This window comes from Enhydra lutris, unplaced genomic scaffold, assembly GCF_002288905.1.
Source record: "Enhydra lutris kenyoni isolate GAN:26980312 unplaced genomic scaffold, ASM228890v2 scaffoldscaffold2, whole genome shotgun sequence".
In the NCBI taxonomy this organism is placed as follows: Eukaryota; Metazoa; Chordata; class Mammalia; order Carnivora; family Mustelidae; genus Enhydra; species Enhydra lutris.
This window is the reverse complement of record NW_019154086.1, coordinates 53,747,361-53,770,178: the sequence shown is the minus strand read 5'-3', so window position 1 is coordinate 53,770,178 and position 22,818 is coordinate 53,747,361. Positions and strand designations below refer to the sequence as shown.

The 22,818-nt window shown below is 46.2% G+C and overlaps 1 protein-coding gene across 1 annotated transcript; it reads left to right on the top strand.

The window, feature by feature from the left end:
* Positions 1-2,370: 2,370 nt before the first annotated feature.
* LOC111146326 (T-cell immunoreceptor with Ig and ITIM domains) lies at positions 2,371-21,986 on the top strand. Its single transcript, XM_022501840.1, is given in 7 exon segments — positions 2,371-2,410; positions 8,831-8,907; positions 8,909-9,038; positions 9,041-9,127; positions 10,154-10,483; positions 12,631-12,737; positions 21,588-21,986. Coding segments are annotated over 7 exon segments (1,008 nt in total). The 3' UTR covers positions 21,825-21,986.
* Positions 21,987-22,818: the final 832 nt, after the last annotated feature.

Below are 22,818 nucleotides of genomic sequence, written 5' to 3'. Positions count from 1 at the left end.
TACCACTTGACCTGTTTTTCCAAGGGATTAGGCTCTGGATATCAACCCGTGTGAGACCAGGTGGGGCCTTAATGATTCAGTAGTTCCCATTTGTACTGAGACTTCGATCTTATCTTCCCTCCCGCCATGACAATCACCCACGTCCACAATGTTTTGCACCTCATAGTATATGTTTGTAAACATTCAGTCTAAGCATGCCCGAGTGTCCCATCATGTTTCTGAAGTGTTGCCTAGGAGCACACGAATCTGGGTATGTGAATTAACACTGTCATCGCGACGCTGTCCAGGCATTGGCCGCCCGCCAACACTTGTTACTGCTTCCGCGTGTGTCTTTGTATCATTTAGATGTATCTCCTTGCTGTGAGATTAGATAGCCTTGCTTCAACCACACAACTACCTTTTTCCTTTTCAACCTCATACAAACGGCTATCCTCTAAATCTACTTTTGCTGGTCTCTGCCCACCATTCCCACGTAGAGTCTCCTTTGTATTTTATGTTATGTTTGTTTGGGTCTAAGGCTTTCTACTTAGATTGTGAACTCCTTGAATAAACTTTTCTTTTTTGTATCCACCATAATGCCTAGCAGAGCAGTTTTGCAAAGGAAGTGCTCAATATTTGTTGATTGATTGACATGAAGAAATGTGTTAGGGCTGCTAGATTTGTTATGACGGAGAATTAGGCAGCCTTAGCTCAGACTAGGAACTGCCTATCCAGTATGAGGAATTTGGCTAAATACTGAAATCTCCTTTAGTTATTATGACATTTTAAATTAATCATATATTTCCAACTGTATTTTTCAGTTTTATGCATAGTTATTATTATGCTAAATGGTGTTTATAGTTAAATGTGTGGTAGTTAATATAAGCGACTGAGATTAGGAATGTTTTGCAGCCAAACCAAATTCATTTTTAATTGTTCTCTTCTCCCAGCCTTCCTACTGGCAATCCCTCTGATGCAGGGCGCAGTTGAATTCTAATCACCCTATATCATGTTTAGGTAGGTTAAAAGATGGGGACCCCAGAGTTCAATCCTAAATAGGTGGGGGCCTCCTTGTAAGGGGTCTGGCCTCCCTCCCTCCCCAGCACCGGCTTGTTGTCCTTGTCCTTGGGCTTCCCCATCCTGCCTGTGCCTCCCACCTGATGTCCCAGCTATCCTGTCCCAGCCGTACCTGAATGTTTCCTGTCCTTCAATTTTGACATTTTACTATGAATTTTGAATTTATACAGAAGTAGAAAGATAATACTTAATACCCATACTCTTACCACCTATATTTAACAGTCAACATTGTGTACCTTTTTAAAAATTATTTTTTCAGGATTTAAGAATCATGGACATTACATTTCACACTTAAAACCTTCAGCAAAAAACTCTAAAAAATCTTCCTATGTCACCAAATGTCATTATCACCTGTATTACTTTGTTAGGGCTCATAAAACACCTAACAGGTACCATGACTGGGTAGCTTAAACAACAGAAATTTATTTTCTCATGGCTTTGGAGGCTAGAAGTCCAAGATCAAGGTGGAGGAAGGTTTGGTTTCTTTTGAGGCTTCTCTCCCTTGGCTTGGACGAGATGATTTAAAAGAATATAGTGGGGCGCCTGGGTGGCTCAGTGGGTTAAAGCCTCTGCCTTCGGCTCAGGTCATGATCCCAGGGTCCTGGGATCGAGCCCTCATTGGGCTCTCTGCTCAGCAGGGAGCCTGCTTCCTCCTCTCTCTCTGCCTGCTTTTCTGCCTACTTGTGATCTCTGTCTGTCAAATAAATAAATAAAATCTTAAAAAAAAAAGAATATATATATTTCAGTAAATATATGATTTAAAAGACTATATTATATATATTGACTACAGAATTCATTCATTTAAGAATATATATATTCATATATTATGTATATACATAAATCATGTATTGATTTAAAATCAATTATATTGATAGTTCAAATTCAAATTTAATATTACAGGGCTTTATTTAATTATTTGAATTTATACTTCTATTTTCTCTATGCTGAAAACTTGGTTTCTAACAATATTAATATAGTTACTTATTTATTATGTTGTTTTTTCAAAGTAATAAGAAAACTGAATGACCAGAATATATTTATTTATCCTAGAATATATCCTACCAAGGAGATACAAAGTACTAAGTTTTAAACTCAGTTAACTATTTTCTCTGCATGGTTCTGCTATTAATTTTTAATGCAAATAGGTTAATTTTTTTCTTTTTTTTTCCTTCTATTTTAGGGATGGTCTTTTGTTTTTATTTGTACATAATATATGTTAGGGCCAATTTAATGTTAAAACCTGTTTAACTATTAGGGCCTGCTTAGCCAGAGCAACTCCATATTGCCTAGGTAGCCTTATTGTTGTTTACATCCATGGACTTCATTCCGGGAATAAACGACCCCGTCATTCCTGGTATGGTTCCGGGTATCGATTCCAGGAGTAAACGCCTTAACAATAGAAGCCACGTACCTTGGGTCTGCGGTTATGCCCTATAAAAGCAGCCTGTGAGATGGGGAGGGGGTCGCTCTCTTCGGAGGCGGCCCTGGCCGGTCAGTCTGACTTCTAATGCTTGGCATAGAATAAGGCTTTGCATAACTTTCACTTTGTCTCAGTCTCGTCCCTTTGATCATGGACCCCAACAATATACATATTTTTAGATATGTAAAACATTTACATCCTAGAAGTTAAAAGCTATACCCCAAGAAGTTTCTCTCCCATCCCAGCCCCCTCCCCCTCCACTCCCTCTTCTGCCATCTGTTAAACTAATTTAAAAAACTGAATTCTGATTAATTCTTGCAGGATTTCTTATTAGAAACAGGCAAAATTGTGCTCATATTCGTATTCGCCTTTACCCTTTCCCATGAGGGTCGCATGTTATACACACTTTTTGGACCACACCTTTTCATTTTGTAAGTCTGGAGATCACTCCATGTTAATATATGGAGATTACCTTCATTCTTTCCATGGTGGCCTAGTTGTGCATCACATGAAGGTGCCAGAATTTATTCAGTAAGGGACTGAGTGTCGTAGTTTATTCAACTAGACTCTTGTGGACATTTGAGCCATTTCATGCTTCTCTGCAAGTACACGTAATACCTCAGTGAATAACATTGTGCATATGGCATTTCGTATTTGTGAAGTTATATCCTTAGAATAGATTTCCAGAAGGGGAATTCCTGGGTCAAAGGCTAAACACAGCTGTGACCTTGAATGATACTGAGGAATTCTCCTCCAAAGGAAAGATATCATTTCGTATTCCCAGCAACATTCTGTGGAAGTCCTCACTTCCCCTCAGCCTCCCTGGTAAAAGTGTATTGTTACAATTTGGACTTCACCCAGTCCAGTGGGGGAAGGAAAGACATGGTATCACAGTGTAGTTTATTTTATTTTTATTTTGAGAGAGTGGGGGGGGTTGTGCATGGAGCACACAAGGGGGTGAGGGTTAGAGGGAGAGGGAGAGAGAGAATCTCAAGTTGACTCCCTGCTGAGCACAGAGCCCCACGGGGGGCTGGATCTCAGGACCTGACCTGAAATCAAGAGTTGGGCACACTGACTAAGTCACCCAGGCACACCTCACAGTGTAGTTTTAATGCACATCTTTCCCTTTACAACTGGAGTTGAGGCATTTTCCATATGTTTAAGGAACATTTGTTATTTCTTTTTCTATAAACCATCGGTTCGTGTATTTTGGCATGTTCGGGGTTGTTGGTCTTTTTCTTTTTTGATTTCTGGAAACTCTTTACGTTAAGGAGATGAATCATTTGGCTGTGAAATAAGTTCCAAATATTTATTCCTACTCTGTCATTTGTCTTTTTCACCTTTATGATTTTTTTTAACGTAAAAGCCCTTTAAAAAAATTATGTATTCAAATTCCTCACCAAACTGTATTTATTGATTCTAGATTTTGAATCATAGTTAAAAAGGTTGACTTCACTTCCAGGTTTTAAAGGAATTCACCCATGTTTTCTTTTAGTATTTGTATGGTTTAATTTAAAAGTATGTTTGAATAGCTGACTCATTTAGGAAAGTTTTTTTGTCTGTGGCTTTGCACATTTCTTGTTAGATTTGTTAAATTTATTCCCAAGTATCTCTTCTTTCTTTCTTTCTTTCTTTCTTTCTTTCTTTCTTTCTTTCTTTCTTCCTTCCTTCCTTCCTTCCTTCCTTCCTTCCTTCCTTCCTTTCTTTCTTTCCTTCCTTCCTTCCTTCCTTCCTTCCTGCTGCTGTTGTGAATGAGGGTTCTCTTCCAAATATCTTCTTAACTGGTTGATGATTGTATATAGGAAGACTACTTGTTTATTTATATTGATTTTATATTTTACCAATTTAACAAGGATAACTATAGTCTTTATATCTTTATTTCTAATCCTTATGTCTCTAACTGTTCCTCTTATTTAATCAAATTGGCTAATACTTCTTTAAAAAAAAGATTTATTTTATTTATTTGCCAGAGAGAGAAAGAGAGAGCATAAGCAGGGAGATTGGCAGGCAGATGAAGAAGCAAGTTCCCTGGGGAGTAGGAATGTGATGCAGGACTTGGTCTCAGGCCCCGGGATAATGACCTGAGCTGAAGGCAGACGCTTAACCGCTTAACCGACTGATGAGCTACCCAGGCGCCCGTGGCTAATACCTCTGATAAGTGGTTAACTAGTTGCAGAAATAGTAAATACCTTGTCTTATTCCTGACTTGAGTGGGACTACCTCTAGTGTCTTCCCATCAAAAAAGATATCGGCTTTGGGGCTGGTGTGTGTGTGTGTGTGTGTGTGTGTGTGTGTGTAATTACATTAAAGAATTTACTGATTTTTATTTTGCTGACTTTTTTTTTCTTTTTAAATCAGTCACAGGATTGAATTTTCATTTCAGCATCGAAGGAAATGACCATTTGCTTTTTCTATGTAGATATAGTACTTAATGTGAATGAATTTTGGGTATGGAATCATCCTTACAGTCATGGAATAGACTGTACCTGGTCCTGTGTATTTTGCTTAACATGCTACTGGCATTTGTGGGACAACTTTTATTTAGAATTTTCCCTTCATTATTTATAAGAGATCAGGATCTGATTTTCTTTTATCTTGTGCAATCCTAATTGTATATCAATTTGAAATGCATTTCATAAAACTATTTTGGAAGTTTTCTTTTGTGTTGTCTGTCTACATATTTTAAGTAACATTGAAATGATCTGCTTTCTAGAGACTTGTTGTCGTCCCCTGTGAAACCTTTTCAGTGGAGGAGGGAGAGAGCTTGATGGTTGGGAACTTCTTTGAGTGCTATGTTTTCTTGTACTTCTATTCCCCATCCTAGTTGTCTGGGATGCTGAGGGCTCCAGGCAACAGGAAGTAGGAAGTAGGTCTCCAGGGGTAGAGGATACCTTTCTTAAGGCAGATGGAGCCTGGGGGTGGATTGATAGTATAATCACCTCTAGGATGGAGCAGGGACAAGAGGGGAGTGATGTCGGTGGGTGGGTGGGCTGTGAATTAGATGCTGGAAAGACCCAAGCTGTGGAGAGATGAGCTGCTTCTTCCCAAAGATTTTTCTTCTGACTCCGCATTCCAACCTCTCCTGGGGGGGTCTCTGTCCTATTTTCACAGCTGAGAAGGCAAAGGAAATTTCCCACCGTTCACTGAACTCCTTGGCAGCCTCTGTGGGTGAGGTCCTCAGAGTCACCTCACCTGAGGGAGCTTAGACTAACAGTCAGCAATCCCGCCCTCAAACTCTCCTCATTTGCATTTGTCCTGAGCCAAAAAGCCCTGGGGCTCGCAGACTTATTAAAAATCCAGAGGTCATAGACATTCCTTTCATGTTGAATCTTTGATTTTCTGAGGCAGCTCTCGCCACGAGGGCTCTGGATCAACCACTCCACTGTTCAGGTAGCTCTGCTGTGAGGTGGCTTTTCAATGGCAGATGGCGGAGGGGGGTAGGCCCTTCCAGGTGCCCTGAGTGTCCACGCCCCCATCTTTCCCCTGCTTCCTGTGTCCCTGCTTCCTCAGCCTCTGCACACCTGCAGGGGGCAGGGGGTCTCTGCCCACATCCCATCCACAGTGCAGCTTACCAGGAGGTGCTGGTCTGTGAGGTAGAGAGTGGGAGCACTTGGCTGAAAACGTACCCCCTTCTGTAGGATGTCGCACTTGATTAGAGACAGGGAAAGGGAGGGAGAGGAAAGCTGTGCTATCCCTGGAGCTTTCCGACACTTCTGAGCGGGAAGGGAAAAGGTGGAGACCTCTGGAGACGCTGAAGCTCAAAGACACCACTGAGAGACTGACTGTTCTGCACCCCAGGTCCCGTGTCTGGTGTACAAGTGGCGGGCCTTGTGGAAGGTGGGACCACTGTCAGCCCCCTGTGCCCAGTGCTGTGATCCTGCCAGACTGCAGGCTTCTAGCTGGAGCAGGTGTGGCTGGCAGTGGGCTAGGGCATGCTCTACGTTCTAGGCCAGCACTTCCTCCCCCTTTAGATGCGAATGGAGTTCCTTACTCAGCACCTGTACACCTGCCTCAGGGCTGACCAAGCTTGTCCAGCCCGCAACTGTCAAAGTCAGGGGAGAAAAAATGTAGAACTTTAGGTTTTAGAACTTTCGGGTAGAGACATGAGTTTTAAAACTTTTGGGTAGAGATGTGAGTTAGCACTGGAATGCCCACAGAAGTGCACACTGCGCTGCAGAACTGTGCTGTGGGGACTGGGGTGGCCCTAGGGCCTCTTGGCCCAGACCTGTTTCTCATCCCTGGTCGGCTCTGCTCTGGCTGGGGCCGCTGCCTAGTGAGTGGCCGTACCGGCTATGTTTCCAGGTGGAGTCCCGGGAAGAGGCTCCTGGAGGGACTCTTCTGTCATTCACATTCCTCCAAGGCCTTCTCACAGTCTGGCTGGTACAGTGGCCACCTCTCTGCAGGCGTATTTTATCCTCCTATTTGTAGATTGTTTGCATATGACAGAAGGAAGAGGTTAGGGAAAGCCCTGGCCTTGGGATCCAGAGACCAGGACTTTATTCCCGCCCAAATGCATGACAGAGGTAGAAGAGGGATGGTCTCCTCCCACTTTCCTCTTACTTCTTTAATTAATATTATTATCAATACTCTTACTGATGTAGTGAACCCTTCTTATGTTCCGGGTGCTGTATTAAACAGTTTACCAAACAAAATCTTTTCCTGAATCTTCATAAACCTACAAGGTGGGAGCGAGGGGTGGGCACTATTGTTCTTGTTTACAGAGGAGGAAACTGAGGCTTAAGGAGATTGAGCAATTTTCTAAAGGTCATCAAACCAAACTGAATTTGGACCTATACATTTTTTTCACCTCAGTCTATTAATCATCGCCCTCAAATATCTCTGGAAAGCACCATTTATCAAAATGTACTTGACCATGTTTCTCTTCAGACTGATTGCTTGGAAACAAATAGAGAAATTCTTTAACCGTTTTTTATTTAACTTAGCCTATGATTCTTGGGATTTCTGTTATATAAGACAGGTCCTGCCTTGTGCCTTTCACCCACCTGACGTAATGTGGGCTAAAATTTGTTATAGCCCAAACCCCCGAGCCCCCCTCTTTGTGCTCTATATCCACTAACTGCTCTCAGCTCTCCCACCCCTGGCTCCACTGCCTGGACAGCCAGTTTTGGAAACACTCTGCCTGTTCAAGCTGTGCACCCTCCCTGGGACATACATAAGGTGACAGCTTCTCCAATGCGGGCCCTGTGACTACATTCTCTTGATGTGAGCCTTGAGAGACAGGTTGAATTAGGGCAGAGAGAGGTCAATGAGGCATATGTTGTCTAAGAGGCTGGAGGTGGCCTGGTGGGAGGTGCACGGTCATGATGTCCATTTGGGAATGGGCAGAACCCAGGGAGGAGAGGAAACTGGTGTGAGATGGAGCATCCTGCAGGGGAGAGGGGAGGAGGAGGCCAAGAGCCTGGATAGCTGGGAAAGCTCAGGGTGCTTGCCTGGAATGGAGGGGCAGAAGAGCAGGCTTCAGATATTCCCCTGGTAGAGCAGCAAAAGAAACATGCCCAGAGTAACAGACACAAGCCCTAGATGCAGGAGAAGAGAGACCCTCCACCTCCTTTCCCCAGAGTGCAGCTTCACTAGAGGGCAAGCTTTGACCATCTGAAGGCAGGGTCCATGATTATTCACCCTCGTCTCCCTAGAGCCTCGTGCAGAGCCTGGTGTTTTGTAGGCCCTTGGGACTTTCAGATAAATGCAGGAACAGACAGAGGGTGGGAAGGAAGAAGGATGGGTCAATGATAGGACTTGATCATGAGCTGGGGACTCCAGACAAGCATCAGCCAACCCCTTTCCAGGGTCAGGTAACTGGGACTCACCCTTCTCTGCATTGCTGATTTTCATGGGGGTCATCAGTCTCAAGAAAACTCACTCATCTGGTCTCTTCTGATGTTACTGGGTTAGAGAAACTAAGCCAGAGTTCAACAAAGTCTCCATCCAGATAAACAAGACAGAAGACATCCGAGTCAAGAAGAGGACTTCATTCAAAGGAAAGTTGCCCTGGTGTCCAAGACTTTTTGTCCTGCCTACATCTTGGCTCTGAAGTAGGTGCCTCTGGTTCATGGTTCATTAGATTTCAAGCACAGGTCCTGTATAAATGTGCAGACTCGGGTTTCTCTTATGGGTGCACATTCCTTAGTTGGATGAAGCCAGGATTTGCTGCTTCTTCAGAATCTTGGGCATTCCCCAGATACACAGAGCCCTTGAGCCCCTGATAAAGACAAAGACTGATACAAAACTGGCACATTAAGACAGAACTTAAAAACAGTAGCTTGACTATAACCCAAAGATAGTGGTAACCTAAAGACCAGTGGGCCTCTAACCACATTTTTGTTTATTTTTTAGTGTGTTTCCTTCATGGTCTTTCTTGTGGCTTGCCCTATGCAGTTTGTGTACTTGTTGAGGGCCTTTTTTCTTTTTTTTTTTTTTCAGTCTCTGACATTGTTTTTGCTGAACTCAGTTTTTCCGAGACCCTCTCTCCTCATAGGCTCAGTTTTGGCCTGCCATCTGCATTCTGCCAGTTTCCGTGGCAGAAGAGGCCTAGGCTGCTTCCTGTGTGTCCCCCATTGAGCAGAAGCATGCGGTGGTACCTTCTCCTGATCTGGGCCCAGGGCCTGAGGCAGGCTCCCCTCCCAGCCTCAGGTAAGGCCTAACAATGTGGCTTGGAACTGGAGGAAGAGGAGGAGGAAAGAGAGGCTGGGAGTGGAAGTGGAAGTAAGAGTGAGGGAAAGAAATGCATGGTTTTCAGAGTCCTGTGTTCCCTCATGTGAGAAAAGGCAGCCTCTGGGAAGGAGGCGCAGTTCTGTTTTGGGTGGCAGATGAAGTCCTTGGGGTTGGTGTGTCTGACTGGCCAACCAAAGAGAGGAAATAGGGGGAAAGAAAAGGACATGGAGGAGGGATGATCAGTTCCCTCGTAGAAGTTCACTCCTGCCCCATGTTCTGTCTTCTGTCCTTGAGGAAACTTCTAGAAAAGTGTTGTATGTTTTCTGGGGTTCAAAAATGTCTTCTTCACAGACTCCAGAGATTCTACCATTATAGATTGAATTTGCATTAGATCTGTTTCCCTCTGTATTTCAAACCATAGACAAGTGTTTCTGAGGGGGCACAGATGCTGAGAAACTCTAGTAGAATTTAATTTTTATGTTGTTTTTTGAACCATTTGAGGGTGGAGCTGTGTCCAAGGTGCTGGGGGTGGTCAGTGCTGAGGAGGGTGGTTTTGTCTGGGAGAAATGGTTTCTCTCCCATCCTCCTTTCCTTCGGATTTTGTGGCTTTCCTGAAGGTTTCTCCAGGCACCCCAAAGGGCCGTCAACCAAACAGCCAGGTTTCATGTCAAAGGATACTGTGCCCAGCATAGAGCTGGCGGCTGGAAGAGAGAGTAAAACAGAGGTGGTGGCTGACCAGGCTTATATTCGAGGTAGGGAGATGAAATAAGGCTGTGGAAATCCTCCACGAGCTCATCATGAAGCTAGATTACAGCAGAAGATCCCTAGTGGGGGAAGCACTCCACTGTGTAGCGATTATGGTCTATGCGGGGAGTGACAGGAAGGACAGGGGAGTCTGTCATTTCTAAAACCAATTCTAGCCTCAAAGCCCTCTGGGATTTCTGTGGGAAGTTTCAAGTACAGCTGTTGACCCAGGACCCACACACGCTCTCTCCCCTTCCCCAGGAGCTGTGTCAGGCAGGATCACAACAACGGGGAACGTTTCTGCCGAGGAAGGTGGCTCCGTCACCTTGCAATGCCACCTCCCCTCCACCACTGCCAAAGTGACTCAGATCAACTGGGAGCAGCGGGACCAACTACTGGCGGTTCGTCATGCTCACTTGGGGTGGCACATCTACCCAGCCTTCAGGGAGCGAGTGGCCCCAGGCCCCAACCTGGGCCTCACCCTGCAGTCGCTGACCCGGAATGACACAGGGGAATACTTCTGCACCTATCACACCTACCCTGATGGGATTTACAGAGGGACAGTCTTTCTGGAGGTCCTGCAAAGCTCAGGTATGCCCTCTGGAGCAGGGGGGCTGATGAGCCTCACCCTCCAGAATAGAAAATGTGTTCCTGCCAAACACTCTGTAAGGACAGGGTCCCTCGACCTCGGCTTACAAGCAGATCGCCAGGGAGCTTTAATGATGCTGATGCTGGTGCCCCATTGCAGACCAGCTGAAGCAGAATCCGAAGGGGTAAAGTTGGGAGGTGATCGGTTCCGAAAGCCTGGTGATTCAGATGTACAGCCAGAACCGAGAACCCCTGTTGTGGGTAAGAAGTGCACCTTATGTGTGTTTTTTGGGAAGAACAGTCATTAAGGTCATTTGGGAAGGGTTTTCCTTTATTAGTTTAGCATCAATCACGCAAATTAAAATTAGCTTCTAAGTTTTATAGAGGATTAAAACACAGTGTGTGCTAAGTGTAAATGTACGGTAATTTACGTTTGTGTGGTATTTCATAGTTTCCAGAAGGCTCTCACATTCGCTATCCGTCTGAACACTGAAAGTGGGTCTCTGGAACATGGGGAAAGATGACTGCCTCTGAGAGACAGTGGAACGGAGTGCTTACGAGCTCGGGCTCTGACCCAGCCAGCCTGGGTCCAAATCCTAGTGCTGCTGTTGACCTCAGACAAGATTACTTAGCTTCTCTGTGTATCAGTTTTCTCATCTGCAACATGAAAACAGATGTAGGATTGAATTCCTTACTATAAGAAAATGCCCTTAAACGGGGCCCGGGGCACAGTAGGCACCAACGAAGTGTTAGCTCTGAATGCCAGCCTCTCCCATGGGACTGTCTGGCGGAGGGGAAGTCTGAGCTCTACTCAGGGTAGGAGGGCTGGTTTTCACACAGGTGATCTGGTTTCACTAACCTATACCTGCTGAACTTCTACCTGCTGCTGTCAGTTGTGCTGAAGATTAAGTTTTATGACTTAGCGAAAAATGTGTAGACAGAGAAGATAAAAGTCTACTTGACAGTTTCTTTTCAAATGCTACTTCTTGGATGGCTCTGACACAGTTCAAGGCAGCATGCAGGGAAGAGCCTGTATCCTTTCTGGTACTGTGGACAGCCTACCCCAGCCCTTCTGCCCTCAAAGCTGTGTTCTCCATGACCACTTTGCTCCCTATCTGCCTTCTTCCCCCAACCTGTGGCCAAAGCAAGAGTCTGAGTCTGCAGGGCAGGAGGAACTCATTCTGGGGTGCTGGGGCTCCCTCCCCCTCATGCCCTGTGGGTACTGTGAACACTGCTTGTCCTAAGTGACTGTGTTCTTTGGCCACCTTTCCCACAGTGTAAACCCTTTGTTAGAAGGAAGAGGGCCCAGCCTCTGTTGGCCCTTTCTTTCAAGGCTTCCCTGGACACCTGGGATCTGTCTGAGCTCCTGGAAAGTGGCGGGGAAGGGACACAGCATCCTGGAAACCCTCCCACCAGCCGGCGTAGCTCACATCTGCGCATCTGTCCTGTTTCTCTCACACTCTCCTTGGATCAATTATCCCACTTCTCTTCATAACTCGCTTTCTGCTTCTCCTCCTTACATTTTACATCTTAATAGAAGTTCACTTGTTCGTGCTTTAGTTCATACTGCAAATATTTACCAAGCACCTGCTGTGTGCCAGGTGCTGAGAAAAAGCAAAGGATAAAGCTCTGGAACTTTACTCCTGCCAGGGTCTCCCGGCTGGAATAACGTGATAGGCTTAGTGCGTGAAAGGTTATTTGCTTTTTGCCCTCTTTTTTGTACTTCAGTATTAATTTTATTTTAATTTTTAATTAAACTTTTTTCAAGTAGGATTATAAATATGAAATTTAATAAAAGAAAATGTTCACTGTCTGGGTCTTTTTTTTCCTGGATGTTATTGTTTGTTTCACTTCATGATCATGATCATTATAGAAAGCGATTTTATCGACTGGAGGGAAAGAGTGTTCACAGTGGTCTGCTCTGGTGTCAAACGGGTTGAGGGTACCACTGTTTGGGAGATCGGCTGTTGATTGCACGACGGGCTAGGCCGCGGCTCTGCTGTCCAAGAGCTGGGCTTAAAGGCCCCAGAACTTAGAGAAAGGCCTGGCCAGCCCCCACCTCTGTGCCCTGACACAGAGTTTTTCCTGTGTAATGGTTGCCTTTTGCTTCTGCCTTTCACCGCCTCATCTTCATTTTGTCGTCCCTCCAGGGGCTGAGCACAGCGCTGTGTTCCAGGTCCCATTGCTGGGAGCCATGGCCACCGGACTGGCAGTTATCTGCGTGGCAGTCGTCATGGTGGTCGCATTAACCAAAAAGGTAATGACTCCAGCTGCACATCTCGGTCGTGGGCACCCCCTACCCCCACCCCTCACCATCCTTTCATGTCCCGGTCCTGTCCACAGAAAGACCAAGATGTGGTCTCCTCTGCTGTTCATGCTTTTTGATGGTCCTTGCTCTGCCTTTCAGTCAAGTTGTTTACACTCTTCTTCTGTCCCCTTCCTGGTCTGGGAACCCCAGCCAGAACGGCTAGACCTGTATGCTTCCCATCTTGCTGTCACCTACAGTTCCTAGCCCCTGCCTGTCCCTGAAGCCACTCCCTGGAGAGACAGATTTATCTGTCGTGAGTTTGATGCATCTGGGGCATCCACCCTGTGCTAGGGAGTTGCGTCCGTTAGCTTACTTAATTTTAGCAACCTTTCCTTATTGCTGGGCTACCCGGCACTTCGGCAAGATGAGAAATAAACAATACCCAAATTTGGGAGTGAAAGGTACACGACAAGATCAGTAGGTATGTGAATCTAGCTGAAGAGGTCACGCGGCCAAAAGTGTGCTGGATGGGGGAGTGGCTGGGGTAGTTTCTAAGGGCAGCACTGAGTGTGATTACAGGCAAGATGCTGGATCTCCCCCGCCCCCCATGCCTCAGATGGAACACGGGGATGCTGGCCATTCTGCTTGCTCCCTTCCACAGAGCTGTGATGAACAAGGGGTACATTGCCTGTGAAGGTATTAATGTGCTTGTGTTGTTAACGGGTAGCCACCGATTGGGGAAAAGCATTTCCACCACTTGTTTGGTCTGCCCTTTTGGATTTTTTAACACATCCCAGGTCACCTTAATTCCAGTCACCAAACATTTTGGGGAGGGCAAGACTGGGATTGCCTACATTATTTTCCACCTCATCCTAGACCCTCCTCCCTACTTCCCGATTCACTTTCCCCCCCAACAGGTTCTGCTCAATTAACAACCCAACTCTTCGTCCCTGACTTTGCTCTCTCTGGACCATGTACTTGCTGTTGGTATTACTGATGTAAGTGGGTTTATGGCCACCACCTTGTTTTCTTCATATTTGTTTTGCCTGTTTTCCCCCTTTTTTTTCTTGCTGTCCTTTGAATTAAGTACTTATTATTATAAAAAAGATCTACCTTGTAATGAGGCGTTTTTTTAGCAGTTACACTTGAGATTAGAAAATAGACTCCTGACTTATTAAAGTCTAGTATAAATTAGTGCCTTTATCCTTTCTTGGATTATGTAAGAATCGTAGGACACGTTAACTGTTTTTACCTTCCTTCGTAACTTATTGCTATTAACGCCATGTATTTTAGTTTTAAGTTTCTTTTAAATCCTGAAAGAAATTAGTCTTGAGAGTCAATTTTCACTTAGATTTGCCCTTTCTGTTGCTCTTCACTTCTCCCTGCATTTCCTATCTTGTAACTGGAATCACTTTCCTTCTGCCTGGAGAATACTAATTAGTATCTCCTTCTGAGCAGGTGATGAATTATCCTGGTTTTTGTTTGTCTGAAAATATCTTTATTTTTCCTAAACTTAAATGTGATGTATCTGCTTTGCTGGGTCTACACTTCCATGCTGGCAAGTGTTTTCTTTCCGCACATGGAGAACATTTTCCCGTCGTCTCCGGCTTCTTATATTTCTGTTGAGAAATTATGTGAATCTTATTTTTGCTCCTTTGCAGATATGGCTTTTTCTTATGGTTCTTTTAAAATTTCCTTTCTCTTTGATTTTCAGCAACTGCACACTGATATACTTAGAAATGGCAGGGAACATATCGTGCTCTCAAGGTGGGTAGGTTAAGGATAGCTTGAAACAGACGTTTACAAAGGACTGGGCAGCATATAAGGAAACCAAGAGGGGAAGTGTAGCAACATGTCGGTGTCACCCCTCATCTTTAGGGAGAGGATGATTACTAGAACTTGGAAAGAGATTTGTGGACGGGACCACATTGAGAAGTACTGTAGCTTTGAGGAAAGGCTACAGCTAGTCCAAGGCCACCGCTGGCAGAGAGAATGCCAGGGAAATACATACAATCCTCATCTCACTCTCCTTCCTTCCATTCCCCTACTGTTGCTCTGTATTGGCTGAAATGAAACACAATCGGGATGGAAGAAAACAGAAGGTTGGATGGAGAGTGGAGCTTAGGGGTTAACAGAGATGGTATCCACACCAGTTCTGCTCACAGACCCGGAAACTGGGCAAGAGGTCTTGACTTTCCAGGGGGTACTGAACTCAGCCTTCTCTCATGTACTCTTGATCTCTTGATTACGTATATAAGTAACATCCTGTTGGCTTTCCATCTATATTTCTCTTAGGAACACTGCTTTGTTAGCCCATCTTAACATCCCTGTGGGTCAAGCTTCTCTGGCTGCCACTGCAGAAATTATATTGACCTTGTCAATATAAGCTTAAGCTCTGCCATCTGCCCCTGTATTATTTTGGGGTCTCCTCATCCGTGTTGCTACCAGGGATCCCGTTCTATGAGAGCCTTCAGCCCCAGCGTACAGAGCAGATACCACGGAGCCTCCTAATGATGCTGGGGCTCTCTTCACTAGCACATTCCTTTCCACCTTTGTGAAAGATTGTCCTCTTGATCTTCCCTAGAACCATAACCAGCCACTGGATTCTCCAAAATTGTGTAGTACAGGGATTGGCTAAGTTTCTCTGTAAAGGGCCAGGTAGTAAATCTTTCAGGCTTTGTGGGCTATGTGGTCTCTGTTGCAACAGTTCAACTATGCCACTGTAGCATGAAAGCACCACAGACAATATGCAAATGAATGAGTATGGCTGGGTTCCAACAAACTTTTATTTATAAAAACTGAAATTTGAATTTCATATAATTTTCATGTGTCATGAAATATTATTCTTCTTTTGAATTTGTTTTCAACCACTTAAAAATAGAAAAATCCTTTTTAGCTCACGGGCAGTACAAAAATCTGTGGTGGGCCAGATTTGAGCCATGGGCCTTAGTTTGCCAGTCCCCGATTTAGTAGGTTATATTGGGGAAAACTCTGTTTTTTTCCTCTTCTCTACTCTTAACACTGTACAGAACACTTCTAAACACCAGATGGGTGGGTTTATTCCCACACTGACCAATTCTTCTACACCATCTGGGTGTCCTACAATCAATTCAGTTCTGACACTGTCTACTTGGAATCAACATCAGAACCCACAAATTAAGGACTCAGTCCTACAAGATCGCCCTCCCTTCAGACACCAGCTGCAAGTCCCAGATTGTCACCTGTACTTCTGACTGACCGGCTATAAATTGAATTTCCTACAGCCCCCCTCCTTGGGTTTGATAAGTTGCTGACAGCTCAGAGAACTCAAAGGAACCCTTACTTACATTTGCTGGTTTATTATATAACACAGAAGACAATAAAGGATACAGATGAACAGCCAGATGAAGGAGGTATGGCAGGATGAGGTCTAGAAGGGTCTGAAGCACAGGAGCTTCTGTCCCTGGAGAGTTGGGGGTGTGCTACCCTCCTGGCATGTGGATGTTTTTAGCAATCTGGAAGCTATTTGAACCCCATACTTGGGAAGGATGTTTCTGGAGACATCATCGCTTAAGGATGATTGATTATGAACTCATTTTTCAGCCCCTCTCCTCTCTCTGGAGAAAGGGGATGGGGTGAGGCTGAGAGTTCTAAGTTTCAAATCATGGCTTGGTCTTTCGGGCCACTGACCTCCATCCAGGAGCCCACCCAACGCTGCCTCATTGGAGCAAAAGACACTCCTATCACCAGGAGATTCCAAGAACTTTAGGAGCCCTGTGTAAGACATTCTTATCGTTCAGGAAATTATAAGGGTTTAAGGAGCATGGTGTCAGGAACCAGGGTTAAAGACAAACATTAGTAGAAACTGAGGGGGAGACATATATATGTATATTTTTTATGGTTTCACATACGTTTATGATAGCATCCCCACTTCTCTGAGCATTTTGTGTGTGTGTTTTTTTTTTCCCCATAAATTGCCAAAGCAGTGTTACCTTCCCTCTTGACAGCAGTGTATCAGCCTTCTCTTCTGGGGCCCTTGTGAGGGTGTTACATCTTAAGTCATGAGATGGATCCCAATATTGACAAGTTACCTTCAGTCTGATCTCATAGTCTACTTGCCCCAGCCCAGACTTTCACTCTCAGGATTCACTCCCAGTCATGTTCCCCCATCGTTGCCAGTACATGTTAGCCACATCCTTTAGGCACAACCTCTCTCCTCCCTCAGCATTCTCAGCATTTCCTCAGCTAGGGCAGGCTGTGGTCTTGCCCTAAATATGGGGCCAATGGCCTATAGGGCAGATGGAGACAGGTGCTAACGGGGCCCTAACTTCCATCAAGAGAATGTGGGCCATTTTTGCAGCTCCAGATGATACAAGGGAAGCAGGTGGTTCTCCAGTGCATCTACCCAGGGAGCCTCCTCCCAGGTCATAGTGATCTTTCCTTTTCTAGACACAGGAGACTTGCCCAAGCTTAGAATCCAACCTGTTTGGAAGTTCTATCTCTTTTACAGTTAGGTCCTGTGCCTGGTCTTCAGTGCTGGAGATGGGTGTTTCTTGAAAGGCTGTCAAGTGTTGCTGCTTCCAGGTGTTGACTGATCTAAGCCTTTCATGTTCTCTCCTCAGTGTATCAGGGGGAATTGAGTAAAAGCTACTCAATCCCACAGTTCTAATAATCACTCTTTTCCCATACTTCTCAAATGTCAAAGATGTGGCATCAGCTCAGAATTCCCTTCCATCAGTGTCCCGTCCCATCTCACAGCCAGTGGTGGGGTTCGTATTCCCATCTAGCTGGGGAGGTGTTCCTCTCCACATTCCCATCCTGTGTCTGTTTCTAGGTCCATTGCCAGGAGCAATTGTGTTAGACCCAGTCCCCAGAAATAGAGCCTGACATGTGAATTCTGGTGACAGTGATTTATTGGGATGGACTCTCACGTGAAGGGTAGTGAAGGAAGCAGGACACGGCTGAGGGAAGAAAGCCCAGCTTGATGTGGTCTCAGCTGGAGACTTGGTTGCCGTAAGAATTGTACTCAGAGTTGGTTGGACCTTGAGGCAGGAAGCTGACTCTTTGAACACTCACCTCAGTCATCACTGACCACTGGCTGCTCACCAGAGAGGGTCCAAGAGCCATTCTCCGGAGAAGGAGTGGCTGTGAGCCACCCACCATCTGTAGTCCCAGGGTCTGGGGCATGGGAGCACTGGTCAGGTAGGGAGGATCTGAGCAGGGTACCAACAGCCTGTTGATTGCATTATTTAGGAGCATGGACTTGGGAATCAGACAGACATAGCTTTGGATCCTGGCTCTCCTGCATGAGTTGCTGTGGTAGGGTCTGTAAAATGCGTATAATTATGATGCTGCCTACATAGGGTTGTGGGAAAACTCAAGTCAAATAATTCATGTAAGGCATTTGGCATTTTTCCTGGCATGTAGCAATAAGTATTAGTTGTGAAGTTCTTGTAATTATTACAAATTTTGTTTACCAAAGCACTTCATAATACTTGGTACTCCAAAATATTGAGACTGTATGGATTGATAACAACGAAATAAATGCATATTTTTGCTAAGCAGCTATTGGAGAAAGTTCCTCTAGGGGACCTCCTGTGAGGGGAAGGAGAAATGGGTGTGTCCCCTTCCATCACAATGACTGCCAGGCATCCTTCCTCCTCACATTCTCCCGGGGCGGGGGTGGGGGGGGTGGGGGGGTGGGGGGGTGGCGATGTTTATCCTCCAAGGACCCAGCTGCAATCTCCGTAGCTCCCTTTGGTCCTTTAGGACAACCTCAGCCCCAGGCTTGTGTTTTATACTGACAATCACAGAGTTCCCTGCGTGGGAGGAAATGAAAACCAAAGAGCTGAGAGACCCTCTCAGGACTGTTTACATTTCCCAGAAGACCCTGGATGCCAAAATGGTTTTAAGATCCCGGGACAAGGGTGGCCCACCTAAGAATGGAAATGAGAGCATACCATCACCAAAGGTCACAATCAGTTCTTTGGGAAGGAATTGGGTATTTATATTCTTTTTTTTTTTTTTTTTAAAGATTTTTTATTTATTTATTTGACAGAGAGAGATCACAAGTAGACAGAGAGGCAGGCAGAGAGAGAGAGAGAGAGGGAAGCAGGCTCCCTGCTGAGCAGAGAGCCCGATGCAGGACTCGATCCCAGAACCCTGAGATCATGACCTGAGCCGAAGGCAGCGGCTTAACCCACTGAGCCACCCAGGCGCCCCAAGGGTATTTATATTCTTTAAATGGATTGGGCCACATCACGGGATGTGGTCCTCTTTTAAGTCCAGCACCAGCACGACCCATGATGACCACGATTATTCCTCACACGTCCGGGAAGGAACCCGCCATAGTAGCGAAAAGGAATGAACGAATCAGTGAGTGGAGAGAGACCCCCTGACTCCTGCCTGTGGTTTTGAGACCATGGTCTCTCTCTAGGCCTGGTTCCTCAGGGCCTGAAGGGTGGTGCCAGCCCTAAGTTTTGATATTTGTTCATGATGTGAGTTCATGCGGCCCACCCACGCTTCCTGTTAGCTTATCTCGTGCACTGCTGAGCTGGACACTAGTCAGCAATGATGATGTTTCCTATCCTGGGAAGCAATGGGGGAGGTGGGGCAGTGGGAAGAATGAGATTTGGTTTGTGCTTGCTGTGATTTTTCCAAGCCCACGTGTGGCTTTTGGGGGATTCTGTCATCGAGACCTATGGTGGGGGTGAGTGCCACATTGAGAGCGGTCTCCAGTAAGACCGAGAGTGTGTCACCTTTGCGTTGGGTGTCATTAGGCATTTCTTCTGCCATCCTGCTTGTACCTACTGGTCTTTGATTTCCTTGCTTAGCACAACATTCCTCTGCGATGGTCTCCTATGGGGGTAATGGCTGATTTCATTCCCTTTATTTTCCCAAACAGATTTTGCTGTCTGACCTATTTTCCCATAAGAGCAATTGTAGTTATCTGACCGCAAGTCCCTACTTGGGTTTGGAAATCCTGTTCTTTGAGGTACAGGGCTGAGGAAGAATGTGTGCATGTGCATGTGTGTGTGTGTATGTGCACACACACGTGAGTATACACACACACATTTCAGTCCTAAGACACACATTGAATGTCTATGATGGGCTGTGAGGTTACAAAGAGGAATACAGCACAGATCCTACCCTCAGGGAGCTCACAGTTTGGGGCCTGAAGAGGAGAGAGGGGTAAGAGTAAGTTCTAGACAGCATTGCATATTACAACAGAGAATGTTCAAGAACATATTCTAGCATCCAGGAAGAATGTCAGTCTCCCAGAGGGGTCAGACAAGACGTCCTGGACAAGGTGCTATGGAGCTGAGTCTGAAGGAAAGAATAAATGACATTTTGGGGACTTATGAGGAATGGACAGTGGGAGTAGTACATACAGAACCGGGGAGGCGGGAAGCAGTGCATGGCCTTGCAGAAGCCATAGAACTAGAGGCAGTCTGGCTGAGGAGAAAGAGCCTGGGCTGGCTGCAAGTCAGGACTGGGTCTGGGGCAATTGGCTTCACCTGTTGGTGCCTATGAGCTCATTTAAAAGTAGAAACTTCAGCAAGGTTGTTGCAGAGATTACATAAAGGGGCTAACTAGTGCTTAGCTCCTGGTAAATGGTGGCAGCTTCTCAGTAAATGGTATCCCTCTGGCCCCTGGGCCCTCTACCAGAAGTTGGGGTGTTGGGTGGGGGAGCATTTCAGGAGATGCAGCTGGAAAGGTGAGTGTGACCAAATCACAAAAGGTGTTTTGGGGGGCATCACACACAGTCTCCTGTGGGGAATGCAGTGAACTTATGGACTGACTTGTGGGACTTTACAACCCCCTTGACATTCACCTGTGGCTCCTGTAGGAGATGAAGCTCCCTTTGATGGACAAGGGGAGCCATCACAGGGCTTGAAGCAGAAGGCTGGCGGGATCCAACTCCCAGTTCTGAGCTATTGCTGTGTGGGTGACCTTGGGAAAGAGCAGAAGAAGAGGGTGTCCAGAGGCAGGCAGCTGTAGAAACATGGGGGCAGATAAGACATGGGGGTAGGAACAGAGAAGAGGGAAATTATTTTAGAGCGAGTAAAATTGGAGTATTTCAGGAGTAACACTGGATGGGATTTTATGTCAGGACAGAGTTTAACTTTGGGCTTCAGGTTTCTGGTCACCCAGTGCCATGAACCAGGACAGAGAATGCAGGCACAGGAGCAGTTTGTGGGGGAGGGAACATGATGCTCTCACTTGAGACACGATGAGTCTGGGCTTGCTGTGACTGCCTAGGTCTGGAGCTCAGGGCAGAGGTTTGTGGGGCTGGTTTGGGTAGAGATCTGGGACTCTTCAGGGGGCAGAGGGACATATGGGTGAAGTGACTCAGAGAGTGTTGAGTATGAGGAAACAGAGGGCAGAGCTCTGGGGAACCCCTTTATTTGGGGAGCTCATGTGGGGGCAGAAAAAAAGCAGTCCTGGCTGGAGGGGAAGGTGAGGGTTCATAGGAAGAGGAGAACTAAGAGAGTGATCCCATGGGGCCAGCGAAGGAGAGCACTGCCAAAAGGCAGAAGTCCAGAGTGCCAGATGCAGTAAAGAGAGCAAGAGAGGTGAGGCAGAGGGGTTTACTGGGCTTACTGAGTGGTACATAGTCATGGGGTGCAGGGCTCATTGCATGGGGAGCAAGTGTAGGCTCACTGGAGTGGTTAGTCCTGAATCCAGCTGTGTGAGGCTGAGCAATGAAGGGTTAGGGAATTGGCGTTGGTAAGAGCACAGCCTTGCGTGTGTGTGTATGTGTGTGTGTTTGAGTGTGTAAGAAGGGAAGAGAGAGATCACCGTAGCCATGTATTATGTCGGGGAGTAACTGCTGAATAATGTCCCCACATCTTCACTTAGTAGTTTGTTTGCTTTTAGAAGAAATCTCGTCCAGTCCATTGTGCGGAAAGTGGCCTCAGGACAGTGGCGCGTGAACAGGAGGAATGGAATGCCCGCATTCTGTCGTCCCCTGGAAGTGGCAGCGAGGCAGGGACGGCACCCGTGGGCTGCTACCTGGAGCAGAGGGGAGATGCCTGTGCCGAGCCGCATGACTACTTCAATGTCCTGAGTTACAGGAGCCTTGGAAGCTTCGGTTTCCTGGCCGAGACTGTTTAGTGGCCAGAGGCATCATCTGGGAGATGCATTCTTGTGTCTGCGGTTCCGGGAGTGGGGGTGGTGGTGGGTCTGTGGTCTCAGTGCCCTGCATGCACGCGAGTGGAGGTGCAGTTGAGTGAATGAATGTCATCCTCTTCTCTGCATTTCCTCTGCCCCTTCCGTTCTCTTCCATTGTGGCAGAGCCAGAGGGAGCAGCTTGTATCTTGATTCTGAGTGCAAAGTTAAACAAAAATGACTTGGTTTGGAATCTAGCAGGTGGAGCCAACCCTGGGGCTCTGAGAAATGCCTTCCCCCAGTAGCCCTGGATGGGGTTTTGGTGGTCTGGGCACTGGCAGAGTCTTATGGATGGTGATGGTGATGAAGAGGACGACGGTATTACTCATCTCATTTCTCATGGTCATTTCCATCAACATTTACACATTCAAGGCATTTTAAGAAAAAGGCATGGTATCGGCTTTCATGGGGAGGTTCGAGCATGATTAAACCACGCTTTTGGATCTCAGCCCTTTTAGACCTTACACTTACATGGGGGTAATGACATTTCCCTTAAAAGTAGTAAGAAGACAGGGGTATGAGACCCAGACCTTTGGGAAGAAATGCTGGTGCAGGCTGAGGTGGTCAGTATAGGCTTATCTGGGGTGAAGTGGCCTGGGAGGATGGAGGGAACAGTGAGGCTAGCATGGCGAGAGCAGGAATTTTGTCTAAGGTGAGCCAAGAAACTGAACAGAACGGCTGAAATTCCCACATGGAGGATCCCAGCACCAAGGGAGCGCACAGACCTTTTTTGGATTTTATTCCTCGGGCAGATAGTTGAAGTCTCCTTCTGCTGGCTGTTCTTGGAGTCCGGGGATGGCTGGCAGCAGGGGACCCGAGGCCTTCCAGATGCCTGCCAGGGATGTGTGCAGCAGCACGGCCTCCACTGTGGGAGCTGCAGCTTAGTCCTTGGCCAGGACCCACCACCTTTCCCCTATCAATCCACTATGGAGTGGATTCT